Consider the following 22,673-nt stretch of genomic DNA (forward strand, 5'->3'; position numbering starts at 1 on the left):
GACTGGACTCCTGCCTGAAGGGCTGTCTGGTGTTTGAGAAGCAGCTCCAACTGTGCGTTCCCAGACCTGGTGTGTGTTCTGCTGCAGTGCCTGTGGCCTTGTGTGGTTACTAACAAGGATCAGCCAGGACGTTGAGCAGCCTGGGGGGTCTGCCTGGCTACCAGCTGAGGGACCCCTGTGGCATCCTCGCTATACTGGGGTGGAAGGCCCCTAGGGAGGGGCAGGCTCCGTTGGGGCTCTACCCTCTGCAGACATGGCCATCCCAGGCCCTGTCAGGTCACACATTCAGGATCGGCATGTCGTTCCTGGTAGCCACGGCCTGCTCAGGTCTCCAGACTTTCTGTGGTTGCATGACGGATGTGGGAGGAGCACTCGCCTTCATGGAGAGCTTCCTTTTCTTCAGCCTTCCAAGAAGCTGTTCTTTTGTGTTCCGCTAAGAGCCAGGAGGGGAGACCACCTTATCAGGACTCTGCACTTCGGCTCTAGTTTGAGATGAGAAAGCTGAAAATAATCCTTACCCTGGGCTGGTCAGGTGTCAGTGAAACTTGTCCAGCACTCTCTAAATTTGAGCCCTGTGCCCCACCCTGGCAGCAGGAGTGCCCTGCCTCTGGCCTCTCGCCAGGGAGGTGGAATGGGGGTATTATGGGTGGAGCCACATCCTGGGGACCTGGGGACAGCCTGATCAGGGAGACTTCTGACCGGCTGAGCCTCGCTGTGGTGTCCCCGTATCTCTGCCTTGGGCCTGTGAAGGGGCTGACAGCTTAGCAGCCCAGGGTACTGCCACAGGCCAGACGGATTGGTCACCTGGTGGTATCAGAGCTCGGGGCTGCTCTGCCTCCATGGTGAGCTCTCCGCTTGAGGAGGGGGTGTTCTGTGCCCTTTGTGTGGGGCTACTTGGCTCCCGAGGGTGTGTTGAGGTGGCCATCCCAGTAGGAATTGGACCCCCCCGCCCCGGAGCCCCTCAGCTATGCAGGGGGAGGAGTCAGCATCTGGGGAGGCTTGGTTTGGGGTATGACTGTGGCCCTTCACTGATGCAGGCTGGGGACCAGGTGGAGGGGGAGTCGGGCCACCTGCACAAGGGCCCTGGTGGGTGGACAGTGGGAAGGCCAGTCCTGCCCTGTGCACACGGGCATCTTGGATGGGCATCCCCTGGGTTCCAAGAGGAACCATTGGCAATTGGGCAGGTGGTGGTAGGCAGAGGCCCCTGAACGGTCTGGCCCCAAGTGCCCCCTACCATGGGGGCTTTATCACCTGTCAGCAGCCCGTGAGAGTGGGCGCCCTTCTGAGCAAACCCTTTCATCTTCCCCCAGGTTCTCACAAATCTGGGAAGCAGCTGCCCCCTCATTTAGTCCAAGGAGCTAAAATTCTCAATGGTGCTTTCCGATCATGGACGAAAAAGCAGGTAGGAAAGTAGTAGGTGTGACCCGGGGCAGAAGAGAGGGTGTCAGGCAGGGAGGCTGTCCCCAGGGCTTCTCATTCCTTTGGTGGAAATCAGTGTGTGAAAAGCTTGTGGATGCCACCTGCCCAGGTCAGATACCTGTTGGTGGGGCAGATGCAGGAGAGAGCCCTCCATCCAGGGCCCCAGCCTGAGGGGTGGGGGCTGGGTGGTGGGGAGATTCAGTTGGGGGGGAAGGCAGGGCATGGCATTGCATGGATCCAAAAGGACAGGGAGCAGGGAGGACTCAAGTCAGTGACCAGCTGGACATTCAGGGCTCTGGACAGGAGAGCCGAGATGTCCTCATGGTCCTGCTGGCCTGCCCAGGCATTGGCTCAGAAGCTGACTTTGCTCTGTGGCAAGGACAGTCCCTTTGTCCTATGTCCCTCCATTCCCCCCACCAGAGTAGCCCTGCCCTGTGTCCCCCATGGTCTCCCCACAGTAGCCCTGCCCTGTCACCCACCATGGTCTCCCCACAGTAGCCCTGTCCTGTGCCCTTCATGGCTCCCCTGAAGCAGCATTTCTGGGCCCCACCCCGTGCCCCCACTGTAAAGCATTAACACCCTCACTAGCACCCATGCAGCAGCTGCTTCTCCTAATGAAGGCTCCAGAGAAGCGGCTTCCATCTTCCCTTGGCCTCTCGCCTGGATTGTTGGTACAGAAGGAGGGGAGAGGGCCAGTCAGCCTGGGGACTCCTTGTCCACTGCCTAGGCACTCCCTCCCAGTCAGGGGTGCCAGCACAGTCCGCACAGGTCCTAGCAGGCCTGCAAGAGGCCTTGTGGGGGTGGGAGTCAGGAGAGGGGCACCTGGGCACTTCCTGCTGCTCTTGTGGGCTTGCGCGTAGGCTGGGGGTGAGGCGGGCAGGTGCCCTCCTAGGCCCTCCCTCTACCACATCTCCTCCTGTGTCAAGGCCTGCAGTGGGGCAGGGTGTCCCTCCCACCTCCCATCAGCTGTATGGCCAGGTGGGGCGGCGGCCTTGTGCCCAGGAGGAAGCGATGGCCCACATTTATGCCCCAGCTGGTGGTGGCCTCAGGCACCCCTTCTCTCTGGGACTTGATTGTCCACCTGTAGAGTGTGGTCGTGGCAGAGCCTTCTTGTTGGGGCAGCAAGCGTCTGGCCAGAGTGGGCTGGCTCCCTTAGGACCAGTCCACGCTGGTGGCAGCCCCTGCCCTTGGGCCTGTCTGGGAGGCAGTGGGGTTGGGGGTCCTAGAGCAACAGAGGGTTTGAGTCAGGAACCACTGAGCCTGAGGCTGCCTGGAGCCTCTGTGGGTGGGAGGATGGGTGGGCACTGGGGCCCAGGCTGGCGGCTGATCCACTGACACTGTGCGTGGCTGTCCTGCAGGCTTTGGCGGAGCACGAGGACGAGCTCCCAGAGCACTTCAAACCCTCGCAGCTCATCAAAGACCTCGCCAAAGAGATCCGGCTCAGTGAGGTAAAGCTGACCCCAGGGCCGTGACCTTGGTCGAGGGAGGCTTCTGCCTATCTTCCCTGGTTCTCCCCAGAGCTGTCCACCAGGGGCGGCCGTGTCTGAGGCTGCCCCTTCCCCAGCCCTCTGGGGCAGGGTCCCCTCCATGACGGCGCTGGACTCCTAGGCCCCGGGGGCCAACTTGCAGCCTACCAGTGGCAGTGTCAGGAATGAGAGATAAGGCGGGGGTTCCCTGCAGCTCTTCGTGGCGGGGGAGCTCTGTGGTGAGGGCTCCTCCAACACCTTGAGCCCTCCTTGTGCGAGCCTGTCCAGCCCCCAGCCTCCCTGTGCCTCAGGGTGGGATGGCAGTCCCCCCATCAAGGAGGTGGAGGGTCCAGTGGCTGCTGATGTGGATGGACAGCACTGTCTCTCTCTCGGATGATGTGAGACAGATGTGAGCGTGTCACACGGAGGATGTCGACCATGTGACTGTGCTCACAGATGGTGTGGATGGATGTGAGCGTGTCAGCAATGATGCAGATACTCCTTTTCTGCTTGAGTGTCTCCTGTTCCCAGGGCTTGAGACCCCCTGGGCAGGGCCTGGTTGGTCACCCCTCCATGTCATTTTCCCAGAATGCCTCCAAGGCCTCCCGACCCGAAGTGACAGCAGCAGTCTCCTCGGATGAGGTCTGTTTTGGGGACCGGGAGAAGGAGGAGCCCCCATCCCCCATTGAGGCCAGCCCTCCTCGGTCCTTCCTGGAGAAGGTGTCCAAAAAAAAGACTCCTAAAACCGTGAAGATGCCCAAGCCGTCCAAAGTTCCCAAGCCCCCGAAGCCCCCCAAGCCTCCCAAATCACTGAAGCTCAAGGACGGGGGCAAGAAGAAGGGGAAGAAGTGCCGGGGCCCGGCTTCACCCACCATCCCCAACCTGGACCTGCTGGAGGCCCACACCAAGGAGGCACTGACCAAGATCGAGCCTCCCAAGAAAGGCAAGGTGGGTAGCCTCACCCTCTGTACCTGCAGCCAGTGTGTTTGCAGACACCTCTGGGAACTAGGCCTCTGGGTGGTCCTGGGGCTGCCATGTCCTTGTGCTAGACTCAGGGCAGCTGGTCTTTGGCCCAGCAAGCTTGTTGTAGTGGCCAGGTAGGAGGGACCCACATGATGAAGGCAGCAGAGTGTGTGTGGGGACAGGATGGCACTGCTGATGTCACCTTGGGGGACAAGCTGGCTGAGTGTTCCTGGGGCCGAAACATTGCCTGAGACTTAAAGGTTGGTGAGGCACCTGATGGAGGGCAGTGGGGAGGCAGGAATAGGGCCAGTGATGGGGCCAGGTTGCCTTGAGGGCCTGAGCCCCTTCAGGCAGTGAGAGAGGCCCGGTGTGAGTAGAGAGTCTTAGATATGGGCTTTGGGGACCATGAGTCCCTGACACCAGGCCACATTGAGTGCTTTCCTGCTAGTAGGAGGCCAATATCCACTTCCTGGGAGTTTGGTGGCCATCGGAGCCAGTGTTACAGGGCTTAAGTGGGGCACATTGGTTTTCCCTTCCTCAAAGCAAAGAGAGTAGATGAATGTATGAATAACTAAATGGATGAATGGAAGGAAAGAGAGAGGGAGAGTAGATGGATGAATGAGTGGGTGAATGGTTTGATGGATATGTGAGTGGATGGATGGATGAGTGGATGGATAGATGGTAGATGGATGGGTGGATGGTAGGTGGGTGGATGGATGGTTGGTGGATGATTCATTGGATGGATGGTAGATGGGTAATGGATAAATGGATGGATGAGTAGATGGATGGATGGTGGGGAGGTGTCTGAGTGGGTGGGTAGGTGGATGGTGGATAAATAGATGGGTGGGTGGATGGGTGGATGGTAGGTGGGTGGATGGATGGTTGGTGGATGATTCATTGGATGGATGGTAGATGGGTAATGGATAAATGGATGGATGAGTAGATGGATGGATGGTGGGGAGGTGTCTGAGTGGGTGGGTAGGTGGATGGTGGATAAATAGATGGGTGGGTGGATGGGTGGATGGATGAATGGATGGTTGGATGGGTAGGTGGGTGGATGGTAGATGGATAGTTGGTTGGGTGGGTGGGTAGACTGGTGGATGGAGGAGCTGCTGCAGAGGCAGGGACCCTGTGCTGTTTGGCTCCTGCTTTGTGCCGTAGCCTGATGGAACCCTGCCGCCTACCCATGTCTGCTGCTAGATCTTGGCTAGTATTTTCTAGGCCACAAAGAATGTCCTGAGTGTGCCCAACAAGGAGGTGATCAGCACACAGAATGACGTGGAGAGGTTGGAAATCCGAGAGCAAACCAAGAGCAAGTCAGAGGCCAAGTGGAAATACAAGGTGAGATGAGTGTGTGAGATGAGTGTGTGTAGACATGCAGGTGAGTGAGTCCACCCTCAGGGGGTGCTGCATTAGTGAAAGGAGGTGGTGTGTGTGGCACGTGTGGGCTTGGTGGTGTGAGTGGAAGTGAATACCTGTATGCCGTTGTGAGTGTATGCCTGTAGGGTGTGTCAGGTATGTGTCCTCCTATCCCCAGGTGGGCAGTGCCATGAAGGTCTTTGAGAGTCTGGGTGTGTGTTTGTGTGGCCTCCATGGAGCCACTTTCTGAGGGGTTGGCTCTGGCACATCTCAGCCTAAGAGGATGGATGAAGTTGTGCTTTGTGGCCTGCCCTGGCTCCAGCTCACACTCCCCAGAGCTGCGCAGCATCCAAGGGCAGGTCCTGTGGGCCTTGGTCCCCAGGTGACATGTCAGAAGGAGGAGGCTGGCTGGATGCCTATGCCTGCTGGCTGCCTGTGTGGGGTTCAGAGACGGTGCTGGGTTTGCTTTTCAGAACAGCAAACCTGATTCCCTGCTGAAGATGGAGGAAGAGCAGAAGCTGGAGAAGTCTCCTCTGGCAGGAAACAAGGACACCAAGTTCTCATTTTCCTTCTCCAACAAGAAACTCCTGGGGTATGTGGGTGCTCTTGCCAGGACGGGTTGGTTACCTGTGTGGTCTCTTACACCCAAGCTCTGAACACCCCCCACATCACACACACACCCCTTCCTGGAGGGCTTCGCAGGTGAGCCCCGCTAATACCACCAGGCGCACCCTTCCTGAGAGCCCCACCAGGCAGACCCCTTTCCTGCCTCCAGGCCAGAAAGCTCAGGTAGGTGGGGAGGGGTAGTGTGGTGTGTTCCAGCAAGGAGAGGGAGGATGTGACAGGGCAGATGTTAGCTGAGTGGCTGTTCCAGGCTGGCACAGAGGACATGGTGAGGGTGAGGGTCTTGGCCTTGAAGACCAGAGGCCAGTGGGGAGGGGCTGGTGTGAACCCAGTACTCTCAGATCCACCTACAGTTGCGGCTGTGATAGGGGCTGTGGAAGAAGGATTTGTGGGGACTGGGGTGCCGTGGGAACCTCGTATGCCTGAGGGAGGTGGTGGTGGGGGCTTCTTGGAGGAGATGGCACCAAGCTGAGAGATGGGGGCACCCAGCCTGGAAGGGTGTGCACGTGTGAGCTGGAGTGTGTGGGTTCCAGACTGCATAAAGTGTCTCCACCTGCTGTCCAGGGTAGCACACGCACTTGTCCCCTCAATCCAGAGTCCAGGGTGGGCACCCAGTTACCAGGAAGCAGACATAAGCAGTAGGAATATGGCCACTTTTCTGATGAGTTTCCTTGTCTGTAAAGTGGGAGGAGGAGGCGGTCTTCAGGTGGTAGGGGAACAGGGCTGCTCAGTTTCTGGTGCTCATGCACCACTGACACAAGCGGACCCATTTTTCCCAAGAGCTCACAGTAATGTGCTGAGGCCACTCGGTGAGCAGATGAGATGGGCGGGTCTGCAGGGCCCTGTTGCCCTGACTTCAAGGACTTGAGTGTATCCTTGATTTATCTGAAGCTCAGCTGCCAGGTCCCAAAGCTTTTTTGTGTGGCATTAACTCTGTAATCAGCTGACCAAGCTACAGAGTATAGAAGTGGAAGGGAGAAAGGCAGACATGACTCTGTAACTATATCACATCTGTGTGTGTGTGTGTACATGCCTGTGTATGTACCCACACTCTGCAGGGCTCTCTGCCAGCATCCTCTGCACTTGCATTGTTGGGAATCGGAGCTGTACCTGTTGGGAATTGCAGATGCCTCTGTCCTGCCTGTTGTCCCCACTGCTGAGTGTGCACTTGTACCCTCAGCCGGTGGGGAGGCAGAGGCTGTAGCATTGGCCTCTCCTCATTTGAGGTTGCTCTGCGTTGTCCCAGGGGGAGATGTGTTTGTATGCTACTTTTTAGACAGTTGTGTCTGCACCTCAGCCCTGAATTTATTTTTCCAGAATAACTATGCAGAAAACCCCAGCCATTTGGTACTGAGTCTGATATTGAGCTTGTATCAGGCCGCGGAGCAGGCTGAAGGAAGGCTGTGCTTATCCAGTGGCTGAGGCCAGGGGAGCCAGTGAAGGGCACAACCTTAAACAGCCTGAGGCAGGGCCGGGCATGTACCCTGTGGGCTGTCCTTACCAGGATCATAGCATCGGAGGGGAGGCTGTGGGGCTGGGAAGGGTCCAGCCCAGCTGTCGCTCCTCTGAGGCCTGTGGTGGGTGTGGGGACACTGGCCAAGCTGTGTGGATGCCCAGTAACCAGCCCACCTCTGCCACCCCAGCTCCAAGACCCTCAAGCCACAGCCAAGCCCAGGGGTGTTCGGGGCCTTGCAGAACTTCAAGGAGGACAAGCCCCAGCCAGTCCGGGACGAGTATGAGTATGTGTCGGATGACGGGGAGCTCAAGATCGATGAGTTTCCCATCCGAAGGAAGAAGAATGCTCCGAAGAGGGACTTGTCCTGTGAGTTGGGGGGATATGGACGGGGGCAGGCCCAGCCCCATAAGGGCCATGCCGGGCATGTGGGGTGGGCATCAGGCATGGCTGGACCAGGCCCCCGCTCCTCCTAAGTTGCCACTGACTCTCATCCGCCCTGATTTCAGTCTTACTGGACAAGAAGGAGCCGCTGCCCACACCCACTTCGAAGCCAAAGCTGGACTCAGCGCTCTACAAGGTAAGTGCGGCCGGGCAAAGTGCCTGGCTGCCTCTGGCTGTCCTCAAGCCTTGGTGGGACATCTCTGACTGAACTTTCTGGGCGGAGTGCAAAAGGGGGCGTTTTCCTGGGGAGGCTGGCTGGACTCCAGATGTGGGGCTCTGAGCCCTCAGGGCTAAAAGCACAAAGAGAAAAAGCAGATGTGGGACCTGGGGAAGGTCCATGTGTCTCTGTGGGTGGTGGGGCCTTGGGAGTCACTCCCTTATTTCCTCCATGAAGATAATGCATCTCTTTGATGCCTGGGGACAGGCCTGCAGGGGGGTGGGTCTTGCACTAAGTCATGGGGGTTAAGTTAGATGACCTCCAAGCCTATGCATGACCTGCCCAGGACACAGCCATTTCCAAGAAGGCCAAGCTTCCTCATCAGGGTCATTCCTTTGCCTGCAGAGCTACCTGCCAGCAGCTAATAACTGGTGTCCCTCAGGCACGGGCACACCTGCCTGATCCCGGTCCAACCAGGCCAACTCCTCTTGTATCTGTGTCCAGTACTGGGGCTTTCATGTCAGGTCCTGTGAACCAGGGTTCCTCTGGGGAAACAGTGCAGGTGGGGCTCTGAGATCTCAGCGCAGAGCGCTGGCGGCTGCGCCCTGCTGTGTGTGCCCTGGTCAGCCAGCCCTGTGGTGCTCATTACAAGGACAGGCTTTTGAAATAAAAAATCTCTTTTTCTCGCAGTTCCTGTTGTGGCTCAGTGGGTTAAGAACCTGACTAGTATCCATGAAGATGCAAATTCAATCCCTGGCCTCTCTCTGTGGTTAAAGATCCGGCATTGCTGTGGCTGTGGCGTAGGCTGGTGGCTACAGCTCTGATTGGAATCCTAGCCTGGGAACCTCCATGTGCCACGGGTGCGGCCCTAAAAAGTCAGAAAAAGCAAACAAACGAAAAACCTTTTTTCGCACGGAAGGGAAACAGTAGTCCCCATCCCTACCCCTCCAGCCCTTTCCTAACCACCTACCCTGTCCCCACAGCAGAGCGACGACTCCTCTGATGAGGGCTCGCTTCACATCGACACGGATACCAAGCCCGCCCGCAACGCCAAAGTGAAGAAGGATGGTGGGGGTTCAGCTGCGGGCATCCTGGACCTGCTGCAGGCCAGCGAGGAGGTTGGCGCACTTGAGTACAACCCCAACAGGTAGGCCCGGGCCCACGGGTGCTGGGGGAGTGGGTGCTTCCACAAATGTAGGCCAAGGAGGACTCCGAGGACCCATGTCCCGGAGAGGTGATGCCAGGCGGCCAGGGAGGTGATTGGGGGCTGGCTATGTGGGTCCTGTTTATGGCAGAGCTCCTGTGAGGGGCACAGAACTCTGGGGACAGATGCTCCATGATGCCAGATGGGGCGTCAGCTGAGAGGCACATAGGGGCCATGGTGGAAGGAGTCTGCGGGGCCACCGTACCTGTGGGTGCCTGAGGGGGAGCAGGGCCAGGCTGGGCACCTGGAGGGTGTTGGGGTGGTTCCAGGCCTGTATGCCCAGCTGTCCCTGTCTTGTCACTTCCTGAATGCCATAAAAATAGCATAAGAAAAATTTCATGGTGTGTGCCCAGTGTCGGGGTTAAGAGCATTTATTGGGCCTCTGGGGAACCAAAGCTGGGAGTGGATGGCTTCAGAGCTCGGGGACACAATAGCCCACTCCCCAAGGAGGGCTGGACCAGCTAGGTTGCCAGATTCTCATGCCAGCTGGGGGAGGTGTGGGAACCATGACCCCAAACCTGTGGGAGAGCAGGTGTGCGGCCTCCGGAGCCCACTCACTGCTGGTGTGTGTACTGTTCTTTTCTGGAAGCCCTGGGATTCCGGGCGGTCTGGCAGTCTGGGACTTATGTCCGCTCAGCTCAGGTGGCCCCCTGTGCCTAGGCCCACCCAGCTTCCATCCTTTGATTTGTGAGAAAAGAATTAATCCTCTTTGGGTTTTGCATTGGATAGAAGGCCAGGACTTGTTTTTCTCATGATGGTCCTGGTTAAATTCTCCTTCAGTCCCAGTTAACTTTTGTTTTTATCCATCACAGCCATTCCCCAAGCCCCCGTGGAATTTCTACAAGTACCACATTCCAGTAGCTGAGGGATCCAGGCCTGCGCCCCCTGCAGCCTCCCCACACTGGGACCTCTGCCACTGTGGTGGGGGTGGGGGTGGCTCCCCTCCTAGTCCTTGAGTCAGCAGCAGATCCTACCGCGTAGATGGGGAAGCAGGCTCTGAGAGCTTCGGCAGCTTGTTCAAGGCCACACTGCTAGGAAGCAACAGATGCGGGACCAGAATCTCCATCTTCCTGATAATGGGACCCAAGCGTGGGCATCCTGGAAGGTTAACCATGTTGGGTAATGATGTCCAGCCAGGCGTGACCTGGCCAGGGGAAGGCAGGGCCCATGTGACCTTCTCAGTGTTCGCTTGGTCCCCCAGCTCTGCCTTCTGCCAGTCTCCCTCTGCCTCTCAGTCCATCTCCAGAATCAAGGTCCCAGGGCTTTGTGGAGGCAGCACGCCAGCCCCATCGTAGACAGTGGGGCTCTACGAGAGAGATTAGGCTTTGCTGGAAAAGGATTCTTGCTCAATCGAATGGTTGTATTTTCTTTCATAAATTACTGTTTTTGTGCCGTGTCATGCTCACTGACAGCTGTAGGCGCCTTCTCTCATGGGAGTAGCATCTGGCTGGAAGCTTCCACTGAGCCGTGGTGTTGCAGAGTTCCATGTTTGGCATTAAGTGATATCTGTAGATGTACAAACCTAAGCCCCTCACGCAGAAGCCCTGTGGCCTGTGCTGTGGGGGAACCCTGATCTGCGGCCCCTTTGCTGGGAGGAGCCTGGCTGTGAGCTCCCCTTTCCTTGGAGGGTCCTGGTGCCCGGGCTGACCCCTCACCTCTTTGGAGGTGCCTTTCTTCTGGGAAAAGTGTGGCCTGGCTGGTGCCTTAGTGACCGGTTGACCCTGAGACCCTGGAGGGGTGCTCTGGACACCCTGTCCCCTATGAGTCCCAGGGAGAGGCCCCCCGGGAAGAGGGCAGGCATGGCCGGTGCTGGAACTCTGCGTGGAGCTGGGACACAGGCGCTGCGTCTTGGGCTTCTGACTGAACCTGGGCGTGGCCTGCCAGGAGGAGGGCAACCAGACTGCCCACGTGCTGCACACTGCTTTGTAGGCGCACACATGTGTACTCACAGTCGCCCGCACTCATGCACATGCGTGTGCCAGGGCTGGGCCCCTCGGCCGCCACAGGCCGTTCCTCTCCCAAGTCTCCCATGTGGAGGGGAGGTCAGCGTTTGATGGTCCATTTGCTCTGTTTTAAGTATTCCCTGTTTGGAAAAAAAACAGCTGAAGAAAATGGAGGAAAATATGTTAATTTCTTGTGGATGGTTTGCTTAGTGTTTACTGCTGGAGGAAAAGGAGAGGACTTGGGTATGATAATTGGAGGATTAAGGTATTATTTTCCATGTGTACTGGCTAGACTTTGCTCCTTGATTCGCTGGCCTTTGTGGACAGACTGCAGCCGTGGGCTCCGAGGCCCCTCCTTCCTAGGTTGCAGCCAGTCCAGATGGCATGGGCAGGCCGCTGGCTTCCACGCTGGCTCCTGGAGAACCTTCTTAGTGGGTGTCTGGCCCCCACCCTCCCATCCCTGCAGGAAGCCTGGTGTTTGTCGGGGCCATGGGGCTGGGGGAGGAGCCCTGAGACCTTCAGGGTGGGCCAGGAAGGACCTCATTCGCACCCCAGAGAGCCTGGTGCCGAGGGTGGGTGGCCAGCTATCAGCTCTTAACTGGCCCTTGTGCTGGGTTGGGGGTCTGTCCCTGCTCAGAGAGCATCAGTGATGATGGTATAGCAATGATACTCCTGTTGCCCAAGGCCATGTGCTCTGGCTGGGTCTGGGCAGCCCTTTGCCCTCATGGCCTGGGACAGTGGAGTTTAGGGGATACTGGGGCAGGTACATGGTCCTGTCGAGGGCTTCTGACTCTCAGTGGCGGTCTGACCAGACTTGATTTTTCCCATTGTTTGCGGCTTTGGAACCGTAATCCATTTGCTTTCAGCAAACCCCAAAACACTGTGGTCCAGTGCGTCTCAGGCAGGACTGGAGGAAGTGGTATTGGTGGAGGGCTGCCTGGAGAGGCGCCCGCCCATCGCCTCCTCCAGGCTTGGAGCAGAGTCCCTGGCCTGGAGCCCAGCAGTACCCTTCGAAGGATAGTTTTTGCCCATGTTACCTCCGTGGGCCCTCAGGACCACAGGAGACCACCCTCTGTGTCTGTTCTTACTGGGACCAGCTCCATCTCCCTGCGCCCTCCAGCTTCAATCTGGGAACCTTGTTTCTGAGCAGGAACTCCTGCCCCTTCTCATTTGAATGTCCTACTAAACTTGGTTCAGACACTTCTTGGAACTGGGGGAGGGGGCAGGGACCATGCAGACTGATACCCCTCTGTGGGTAGATCCATCCCCTGGGGGGGACATGGGGCATGCAGGAGGGGGCCTGGATGTCACACCCCCTGAGCAGGATGGCTGCTGGGTCTCCTGAGTCTGTGACCAGGAAGGAGGGCTAAGCAGTGCTATGGCTCCCCTTACCCCATGCCCTGCTCCTGGCCCTGCCTCCTAGCGACCCAGGGAGCAGTGAGAGGTGTGGATGGCTCTTTAGGTGGACAAAGGCCTGGGGTGATGGGCAAGGCTGGGGTCCAGTCATGGAGAGATGGTGTGGGCCACCTGGGGAGAGTGATGCCACGGGAGGCAGAGGGCTCTGCTGCCACATCTCAGGGGCTGGATGGGAGGACACCCTTAAAGATGTGGGGGGAAGAGCACCAGGGCAGGGGCTGGGTGCAGAAGCCTGAGGTGGGAGAGCAGCTCCGGTGGGTGGAGGGATGCACAGACCCGGCTGGACTGGAAGGAGGAGGCAGGAGGGTACTCGTTGGCTCTAGGGTGGGAGAGATCAGGAGCAACGGCCCCTCTGTCTGCCACCCCCTTTACCTCTGCCCCTTCATCCCTTCCCTCCACCTTCTCCTCTCTGTGTCCTCTCTGTCCCAAGGCCTCCAGCCCTCCCTTTGGTGTTGGGAGGTCACAGGCAGAGGGTAGGGGCTGGCGGTGGCTGGCCCTTTCCTCAGGGAAGTTACCAACTGCCCCTGTCCCCCACCCCCCATACCCTCTGCTGGCTGCTGTGTGGGAGGACATGTGGGCCGTGGGCTGAGTGCCTGTCTCTCTGTGCCTCCAGCCAGCCCCCCGCCTCCCCCAGCACACAGGAAGCCATTCAGGGAATGCTGTCCATGGCCAACCTGCAGGCCTCCGACTCCTGCCTGCAGACTGCATGGGGCGCCGGCCAGGCCAAGGGCAGCTCGCTGGCGGCCCACGGCCCCCGAAAGAATGGGGCAGGTGGTAAGAGTGCAGGCAAGCGGCTGCTGAAGAGGACAGCCAAGAACAGCGTGGACCTGGATGATTACGAGGAGGAGCAGGACCACCTGGATGCCTGCTTCAAGGACTCTGACTACGGTGAGAGCCGCTGTGTGGAAAGGGGGCTCTCATCCTGGGTGCTGGGAGCTAGGCCACCAGCGTCACAGCCAATTCAAGAACATTGCATCATCTTGAAAGGAAATCCTGCCCTATACCGTTAACACCTCAACACCCTCTGCGGGCCCCTGGCAACCACTGAATTATACTGCCCCATAGACCATCTTAGTCTTGCCCTGTGATCAGAATCTCATAAGGCTTGGTCTTTTCTGCCTGGATTTCTTTCTTTTTTTTTTTTTTTTTTTTTACTGCCGCACATGCAGCACATGGAGGTTCCCACGCTAGGGGTCGAATCAGAGCCGCAGCTGCCGACCTACGCCACAGCCACAGCCACATGGGATCCAAGCTGCATCTGTGACCTACACCACAGTTCACGGAAACATTGAACCCTTAGCCCATTGATCAAACCTGAGTCCTCATGGGTACTAGTCGGGTTCTTAACCTGTTGAGCCACAATGGGAAGTCTTGGCTTTCTCTCATTACTCTTAAGGCTCATCCATGTTGTAGCACATGTCAGTATTTTATTCCATGTTCCACCATGTGGACATATCCCACTTTTCTATCCCTTTATCCATCCGTAGGCCTTTGTGTGGCTTCCAGCTTTGGGAGCTGTGAGTAGTGCTGCTGGGGACACTGGGGCATCATGTGGCTCGTGTCTGTGGTTCCCCTGCGTCTCTGTCTATTTCACCTTCTGACAACCTGCCTGACTGCCCTCTGTGTGGCTGCACCATCTCAGTCACGCCAAGAGCATGCCTGTCCTGTCTGTCTGTGGACAGAGAAACCGAAGCCCAGAGTGGCTTTCTGCCAAGTAGGAGGTGGGCAGTGAGTTGGTGGCTGCGCTTGGCCTTACCTTCTGCCAGACCCAGAACTTCTGGTTTTGATGGGCTCTGATGGAGCCACTGCTGCTGCCTAGGAGGGGGACTGGGAGTGAGGACTGGCCTCCATGCCTTGCCTGCTGCCTGAGGATGTCCAAGCCCCCACAGGGCACAGCGTGCTCCTCAGGACCCGGGTGTGCTGGCCCCCGTGTGCAGGGCTTGCCTTCAGCACAGCCCCGATGGCCCAGGGGGCTACGTGTTTGTGCTCCTGTCCCTGGAGAGCCCTCCTGTGGTGAGGCTGGCCCTGCCCTAGCTGGGGGACACTTTCAGGCCTCTCTGTGGGACCTGCCCTGGTCTGGTAGAATGACAGTGGAGCAATCTATGTTTTCTGGGCTCCCTGGGCCAGGTCCTGAGAGTTCAGGTGCCACAGGCCCTGGGGGTCGAACTTATAATGGGAGGGGGCACCGTTTGAGTCACAGGGCTCCTATGTGGGTCTCTCTGCTCCAGAGACTTGCTGAGGTGGCCTCGGGTCCTTGAGAGCCACCTGGCTCTGTGGATGACAGCCTTCATTTCTAATAGTAGCAGAGGAAGTGTTCTGTTCTGTTTTGTCTTTTGCCCTTTAGGGCCGCACCTGCAGCATATGGAGGTTCCCAGGCTAGGGGTCAGATTGAAGCTTAGTCGCCAGTCTACACCCAGCCACAGCAACGCCAATTCCAAGCTGCGTCTGTGACCTCCACCACAGCTCATGGCAATGCCGGTTCCTAACCCACTGAATGAGGCCAGGGATCGAACCGCAACCTTATGGTTCCTAGTTGCATTTGTTTCCGCTGCACACGATGGGAACTCCAAAGAGGAAGTGTTTTGAGCATTGGGAATTCAGTGGGTGTTCTGCTAGGCTGGGCAGGTGGCCACGAGGGCTGGATGGGCCTCTCATCTGGCCAGCCGCTGCCCCACTCTGCACCACAAGGGGGCCTGGGCTGGACAATTTCAGAGGCCACTTGCGCCCTACGTGTGGCAGCCACACCAGGAGGGCTGGCGCTTTGCAGCCCGAGGGTGGCTCGGGGTGGGGGGGCGTGCCGGTCGGTGGCCCACAGCCCACTTACTCTTTGGTGGCTGCATCAGCAGCTCAGCCCTCCTCTTCTCTCCCCCCTAGTTTACCCCTCCCTGGAGTCAGATGAGGACAGTCCTGTCTTTAAGTCTCGGTCCAAGAAGAGGAAAGGCTCAGACGATGCTCCTTACAGCCCAACAGGTAGCGCTGGGGACCGGGGGTGAGGTCTGTCCACACTGCATGCCAGTGAACTCCATGCGGGATGCAGACCAGATGCTGCTTGCCTGTAGGAGCCTCATTGGGTTCCACTTCCCTCTTGGGACCTCAGCCCAGGTGCCTTTGCAAACCCACCCAAAGGTGTCTGGCTCCTGCCAGTAGGGCAAGGGGCCGCCCCCGGGGAGCCAGCCCTCTACCTGGCTTCTCCTCATGAGTGGTCCTTGGAGGGCTGCCTCTGCACCCAGCCACAGGTGTCATGGCAGCCCGAGGATGGGGTCTTGTTCCCCTTCCACATGACTCCTTCCTACCTCTCCCGTCTTGCTGGCGAAAGGAAGCCACCCCTTCACCAGGCTGGGGCTCATGCTGACCCTCCTGAGTTGTGACTTGTCCCTGGGATTTGAGGACAGCCTGGGGCAGGGTCGGGGGAGCCCAGGAGGGCGCACTGGCAGTGGGTGGCCGCTCAAGGCAAGCTGACCTTCTATCCCACAGCGAGGGTCGGCCCATCGGTGCCAAGGCAGGACAGGCCCGTGCGCGAGGGGACCAGAGTGGCCTCCATTGAGACGGGGCTGGCAGCTGCTGCAGCCAAGCTGTCCCAGCAGGTGAGAAGGGGCCCCAGCCTGGGCTCAGGCTCCCCGGATGTGTCTGTCCCCACCCTCATGCCTGGACCACCCAGGCTGGGGCTGTCACAGGCTCTGGGACATTTGAGTATTGCTAACCCCTGTTCCTCCAGGCTCCCAAGTCCCTGCTAGTGGGGAGCAGAGAAACTGGGAAGCAGCAAAAGTGGGGTGATGGGAATGGGTGGAGCTAGGGTGACAGGGCAGGGGTCCCATACTACACGCCCACAGATAGGTAGACTCAGATTGAGCAGGGTCTGTCTGCCACAGCTGGGTGCTGGTGCCACATCCCGTCCATCCCCATGTCAGGATAGCCTGCCCCCAGCACAGCTTTGGGGGACTTGTGATGGCGGGAGGTGGGGTTCCGGCATGGTCTCGCTCTCTCTGCTTCTGCATCACTGTCTCGCTCAGCTCCACAGGGAGGTCTTATGCACAGGGGACCAGACAGTCCCAGGCTGCAGGCTGGTCCCCAATGTCTGTGGGCCAGCCCTGCGGGGTAACATGCCTACATGTTTTGTTCAAAGGAGGAGCAGAAAAACAGAAAGAAGAAGAACACCAAAAGGAAGCTGGCTCCCAACACCACCTCCCCCTCCGCCTCTGTCACCACCTTGGCAGGCACCACCTCGGCCAGCACCACCTCGGCCAGCACCACCTCGGCCTCCACCACTTCGGCCTCTACCACTTCGGCCTCCACCACCCCAGCCTCAACCACCCCGGCCTCCACCAGTACGGCCAGCAGCCAGGCCTCACAGGAGGGCAGCTCGCCCGAGCCCCTGCCAGAGTCCCACAGCAGCAGCCTGGTTGACCACGAGTACACGGCGGCTGGCGCCTTTGCTGGGGCCCAGGCCGGCCGTTCTTCCCAGCCCATGGCCCCTGGGGTCTTCCTCACACAGAGGCGGCCTTCCTCGTCATCCCCCAACAACACTGCTGCCAAAGGTGACCCTCAGCTTGCACACCGACCTTGTATATGACCACAGGTCTCCTCGGTCCCTGAAGCCATTAGTGTCTGTGGCCAGGAGCTCAGTCAGTGGGTGAAAGAAATGGTCCCTCGGAAGCCTGAGAGCTGTGGTTATTCCCAGAGGTTCTGCTCACCTCGGAGGGAGGGCCAGCCCCTCAGATGCCCAGGGCCTTGGCTTTGGGGCCTGGCTTAGAGTTGGGGTGTGGTCAGCGGTTCGTCGAGGGTTCAGTGGGCAGGACCTAAGGCAATCTGGTTTCCTCGGTGTGATCAGGGCTGGGTCCCATGGCATCCTCACTGTCACCACCAGGCCTGTTGCACCCTGGCTGTGAGGCCCAGCCAACCACGGATGTGGGGAGCATGGTTCTAGGTGGCCCTGGTGCTAGGAGGTGGGTTGGGGGCCTCACTTCATAGTGATGCCATCCCTGGCCGGTTCCTGTCCCACTCAATGCGGCCCGACCCCTGGTCACCATAGCCTCTGAGCAGGCTCTGTGTCGATGGTTGGTGACTTGGGAGGGACACCGAGCTCCCAGGGCCCAGGCATCACGGGATGGAGGTACGGGGTGGGGTTGGAGACCCCCCATTCCACACGCTGCTCCTTGCATTCAACTGTCTGTTTGTGTCTTCTCTTTCCCCAGGAAAACGTACAAAAAAGGGCATGGCCACCGCCAAACAGAGGCTTGGGAAAATTTTGAAAATTCATCGGAACGGAAAACTACTCCTTTAAAATTTGGAAAGCCAGGATCCTTCTGCTCCGCTCAGGACCCCCGGAGCCCCGCTAGAACATCGGCCCCCAGGAGGGTGGCCTCGCTGCCTCACCCCAGGGAGGGCCTGGCCACCTCCCGGCCACTCCCCCCCCCCCCATATGAGCGTCTGTTGCTTCAGCAGGCGGAGCTCGCCAACACGGACAGATGTCCTTTCTCAAGTTGCTTAGAGTGACCCGTTCCCGAAATGTGGCCCTGCCAGTTTGAGGACCATTCCAGTTTCAGGACAGCCTCCAGGCATCCCCGAGCATGGGTGTGATTGCAGAGCTTCTGCAGCTCTGCTGGGAGCATGAGTCCTTCAAGGAAGGAGGAGTGAGCCACTGCTCACCAAGCCCAGAGTCTGAGCTGGCCACAGGCTGGCAGCCTCCAGAGGCTTAAAAAAAGGCAAAGAACACTAGAGAGGAAGAGGAGGAGAAAGTGGGGTGTGTGTGTGCCCCCTTCTTTTCCTAAGTGATTCTAAGACAAGTCCAGAGAGTGTTCGGCCCGGCCAGGAGAGGAGCCTCTGTGCTTCCCCGCTGGTGGGCGGTGGGCCGGATGGTGGGTGTCGCGCCCTGAATGCCTGGGGCATTTCTCGGGGCCGGCTGGGGCCGGCAGCAGGGTCAGTGTGTCAATGAGGGGGACCATCATGGGGTCCTCAGGGAAGGGCTTGGGCCCGGCCACAATGTGGGGCCCAGGGGGCCCCACCCAGGCTAAGCCATGGGGGTGGGCCCCATCCAGCCTGATCGGCTATACTCGAGAAGCACTTCCCAGCCAAGGCACCCTGCCATGTGCCTGGTGGGGGCAAATGGTGGCCGGGTGGCCCAAAGACTTGGGGGCCAGGCACTTCTGTCTTGTCACCTGTTGACATTTGGTGTCGAGTGCATGGGTGGCTCCTGGACTACGTGTCTGCCCATCGACACGGTGGGGCTGGATTTGTTTCTCAGGCAATCCTGTATTTTAATTTTAGATGTATTTCCTGAAGCATATTTTTCATAGAATGTAGCGTGTAAATAGCTTTTTAAATAACTTCTTTTTTATAAGAGTAAAAGTATCTTTAGGAATTTCTTTCTATAGAGTCCTTCATTAACATTTATACGAGTTTTTTGCGGAGTATGATGAACAGTTGGGTTTCTGATGCTTTTCCTTTTCTTTGTATTATTATGGTTATTATTATTATTTTTTCTTTTAGGAACTAAGGTATTGCCTGAAAAACAAGTGATGTCTGTGCAGCCTTATATCTGTCTTTACAGAAGCAAACAGTACACAAAAGATCTATTTCAGACACATTTGAAGAGGAATCTTCAACTTGAATACCAGCTCTTTGTTTCCTTCTTGTTGATGAAGGGGGTGGGGGTACAGTTATTTTACTAGCACCTTGTGAAGTGTTTCTGTGTTTTGTGATGCTGTAATTTATTAATGTTTGTAGCTTTTTATATTTGTACATTTCTTATGAGCTTTGTTTATATGCCCAGCCCTGGGTGTTCTGTCCACAAGGAGAGGCAGCTTCGCGTAGGCCTTGCCACCCTAGCTCATCCTTTGGAGGTGGGGGACGCAGCCCCGGGTCCCAGAGGCTGGGAGGGGCGAGCCTCACGGGGCCCTGACTGTTCTGACCCGGCGTTTTGAAGGTTTCCTTTCCTGTCCTTGTTGAACATTTATATAATCTAACCTGGCCATCAAGCTGTTCTCTCTCTTCCTCTCTCTCTCTCTTATTTTTTTAATTTTATTATTATTATTTTGGCAACATGTACATTTCTAACAAAGTTTATTGTGGCTATTAAAGTGTTTTATTTCCCAATTCATATTACTCTTGTATCAAGTCCATGAGGTCTAAGGTAACTTAGATCAAAGTTTTAAAAGAGTAAAAATATTTCAGGTTTTGTACAGACCCATGTCTGCTTCATTTCTGCCTCATTCGCCGTCGTCGACCCTGGTAGTGAAGGTGGTGGGGGTCCTCAACAGTGGGGAGGGGAGGTGCAAGTGGGCTGGTTGGCAGGGTGGGCAGTCAGGCCAGGCCTCCCACCCAGGCCCAGGCCCTGGTGGCCCGTACTCCCTTTGGAAAGCCGTTGGATTGCCCCCAGGGCATGTGCACTGCCCTGCACCACAAAGCAGTTGCACCCCAGCCGGCCTGCAAGAGCAGGCAGAGGAGACTTTGGTCAAGGTGGGCCGCCTTTGAGACCCTGGCAACACCAGCCCCAACCCCAAGCATCTTTAGGAGCCTCGAACCTTCTTGGGGTTCACAGATGTGCAGTTTCAGAGTCCAGTGAGAGGTGCTGGAAAACAGGTATAGGATTTTTGCCTAGATCTGACATCATTCACAACAAATGAACAAAATAGAAACCTCCGCACCAACCCCCTCCCCTGGCCCAATACACATGCATACACACAGATGTGCAGCGCAGGGCGTGGTGAGGACCGAGGATTAAGGAAAAGGGCCAGCTGACTGGAGGAGGGCCACACTGGGGCTGTCCCAGCCCTTGGTATCTCAGGCATTGCTGGGTCCTGGGAGGAGACATTCAGCCTGGGCACCTCCACAGCCTGAATCCACGCCACTGGAGCCCACAAGAGGTGTGTCTGTACACTCCCCGTTTGGGGAGTCTCCCTGTCTGGCAGCCCAGATCCAGCCAGATTCTGCCTTGCAGCTCTCCCAGGGGTCCACACACCCTCACCTCACAGCCCCTGGGGGACCAAGCTGAGGCCTGGGCTGTTCTGTGCCAGCCCGCCCCAAGGCCTGGCTCTGGCTGTCCAGCCCCTGAGCTCCAGTCCTTGAGGCTGAGCTCTCTGGGTGCTCCTTGGGTCCCCTCAGCCCAGCATGGCTGTAGGGACTGGGTCTTCAGAGGATCATCTGGGAGCTGGGGCTCCGGGCTTGAGAAGGTGCCCAGAGTCTCTCCCTGGGCCCCAGCCATGTCCTGAGCTGTACCCATACCATCCTGTTGCTGCATGGTCTGGTCACGCCCTGGCCCTCCGCAGCGCACATGTCTGGGCCTGTCTATAAGTGAATGTGCATTTCTGGGTGTATCCTCAGCAGAAGCAGCAAGGGGCATGGGTTGCTTCATCCTCAGTGCTGCCCATGGACCTTCTGGACTTTTGTCCCCCTCTCCACACAGGGCCGGCAGCCCTGTGACAGTGAACTGGGAGTAGAGGGGTTAAGAGAGATCTTTGTCCAGCCCCATGGACCCAGCCCCTCATTTGACAGGTGGACAAACTGAGGCCCAGACTGGAGCCCTCTGCAGATGAGTCTTGAGTACTCTGGGATTGTCCCTTGCTTGCCATAATTTCTCAGCCTCCTGGTGACAGGTGGCCAGCTAAGTAAGTAGGACACTACCATCCTATTGAGGCAGCTCCGGGGGGTGACAGGATGCCAGCAGCAAGTCCTAGAGTTCCCACTTGGAGAGCCACCTGACCAGCAACGAGCTTTGCAAGAGGAACATGAAAGGCTGATGCCAGGCTTCTGTGAGGTAGGAGCTCTTTGTTCTTGCATGCTGACCTCTGTCTGACTGAGACTCACATGCAGCTGGTGTCCTGTGCACTGAACGTGGCATAAACAAATTGCCCTTTCACTCGGCTTCCAAAATCCACTGGATTTTATGGTCATTTCCTGAGCACCTTTGGTGCTCCAGGCTCCATGTTGAGAACTTTCCAGACCCCTCATCAAGTCTGATTTTAGCAAGGAGGACATCAAGCTTGGGGGTGGGGGAGGGGCTGCTTCCCTGCTCCTCTCAGGAAGCCTGGACTTTGCAACTCTGGAGCCACACTGTCATCTGCTCCCTTGTATAGCAGGACAGGCTGAGGTGAGACAGGCCCGTGGTGTCCTTTTATTCTCCAAGAGAGGGTCTGGTGGTTTCCTTGGAGAAGCCCATGAGATGAAAATGTCTTCAGCAGCATGAACAAAAGCCCCAGGGCAGGTGGCCAGACCTCAGAGTGGTCTGTGGGTGAGAGGGGGACTGGAGCTGGCTCAGAGAGAGCCAAAGGTGTTTACCCAGTGGAGAACACGGAAGGCTCTGAGGAGCCCCTGTGGGTTAGTGAGCAGGTGCCATGGGCTCTCTAGGGGAGCAGCTGCCAGGTAAGCTGAGGACAAGGGGTTCACTCTCCCCTGAGGCTCCTCTCCCCTAGATTCCCTCCTTCTGGGGCTCCCTCTCCCCTCAAAGATTTTCCTCCACTCCGGGGCTCCCCCTCTGCCCCTTGCCTTGTGTCCAAGAGGTACCTGTTCCCATCATCTCTGTGTAGGTGGGGAGCTCAGCACCTCTGGCAGCCCAGTTCTGCCTAGGCATTGGACAGACCTAGAGCCAGTCTCCAAATCTACAGGAGAGGGGGCTGGGGGCAATACTGAGAGCAACCACCAGGGGGCAGGGAAGGGCCAGGAATGAACAGTCCTTGGGCCATGGCAACAGCAGTTCATTTAGCACCTGGCGTTCTGTGGGAAAGACCCTAGGGCTAATGGCTGAGGGGACAGCCATGGGCAAAGAAAAGCCAAGTCATCAGCATGCTGTGTGTTTTGGGAAGATGGTAGTAATCAGATTAGCTTGGTCTTGAACTATTTAAGCTCTGGGGTTGCTGGGACCTGGTTAAGTATCTGGCTTATATTAGTGCATTCACGCCTCATGACTGCCCCTGGAGGAAGGACCTACGATGGTCTCTTATCTTACCAAGGGGGAATCAGAGGCACAGAGTCGCATAGCTAGTGGAGCTGGTGTGCGGGGCAAGGTGCTATATTTGAGAACTTGTGTACAGGAGACAGAGCAGAAGGTGGGGCAGGGCAGCAGGCTGGGCTGTCCCCTTAACCAGTCTCCCTTCCTTCTTGGGGTTCTCTCTCTTTCCCAGGCTGCACAGAGTCCTTCACACCCACCCCTGCCCCCCAACACACTTCCCCCTCTGGACCCTGCTCCCTGCCTCCCAACCCCTGCCTCTGAGCACAGCCTTGAACAAGGAGC

At 57.6% G+C, this 22,673-nt stretch overlaps 1 protein-coding gene across 5 annotated transcripts in view; it reads left to right on the top strand.

The window, feature by feature from the left end:
* PHF2 (PHD finger protein 2) overlaps nt 1–19,630 on the top strand; it is a 90,496-nt gene extending 70,866 nt beyond the window's left edge. For 2 of the 5 annotated variants that reach the window (XM_021088179.2, XM_085018342.1), the window contains exons 10-22: nt 1,311–1,402; nt 2,778–2,867; nt 3,474–3,833; nt 5,070–5,189; nt 5,681–5,799; nt 7,475–7,653; nt 7,794–7,864; nt 8,869–9,032; nt 13,062–13,336; nt 15,323–15,418; nt 15,923–16,032; nt 16,572–16,983; nt 17,641–19,630. In XM_021088179.2, coding sequence (XP_020943838.1) covers nt 1,311–1,402; nt 2,778–2,867; nt 3,474–3,833; nt 5,070–5,189; nt 5,681–5,799; nt 7,475–7,653; nt 7,794–7,864; nt 8,869–9,032; nt 13,062–13,336; nt 15,323–15,418; nt 15,923–16,032; nt 16,572–16,983; nt 17,641–17,729 — 2,177 coding nt within the window. In that variant the 3' untranslated portion in view covers nt 17,730–19,630. The remainder of the gene's footprint in view (nt 1–1,310; nt 1,403–2,777; nt 2,868–3,473; nt 3,834–5,069; nt 5,190–5,680; nt 5,800–7,474; nt 7,654–7,793; nt 7,865–8,868; nt 9,033–13,061; nt 13,337–15,322; nt 15,419–15,922; nt 16,033–16,571; nt 16,984–17,640) is intronic. The other 3 variants (XM_021088181.2, XM_021088180.2, XM_085018341.1) reach the window with 3 other exon arrangements.
* Nucleotides 19,631–22,673: the final 3,043 nt, after the last annotated feature.

Source organism: Sus scrofa, chromosome 3 (genome assembly GCF_054392235.1).
Source record: "Sus scrofa isolate SSC_HxYL_T2T_F1_AM1 chromosome 3, Sscrofa_HxYL_maternal_Yorkshire_Landrace_v2.0, whole genome shotgun sequence".
Lineage (NCBI taxonomy): Eukaryota > Metazoa > Chordata > Mammalia > Artiodactyla > Suidae > Sus > Sus scrofa.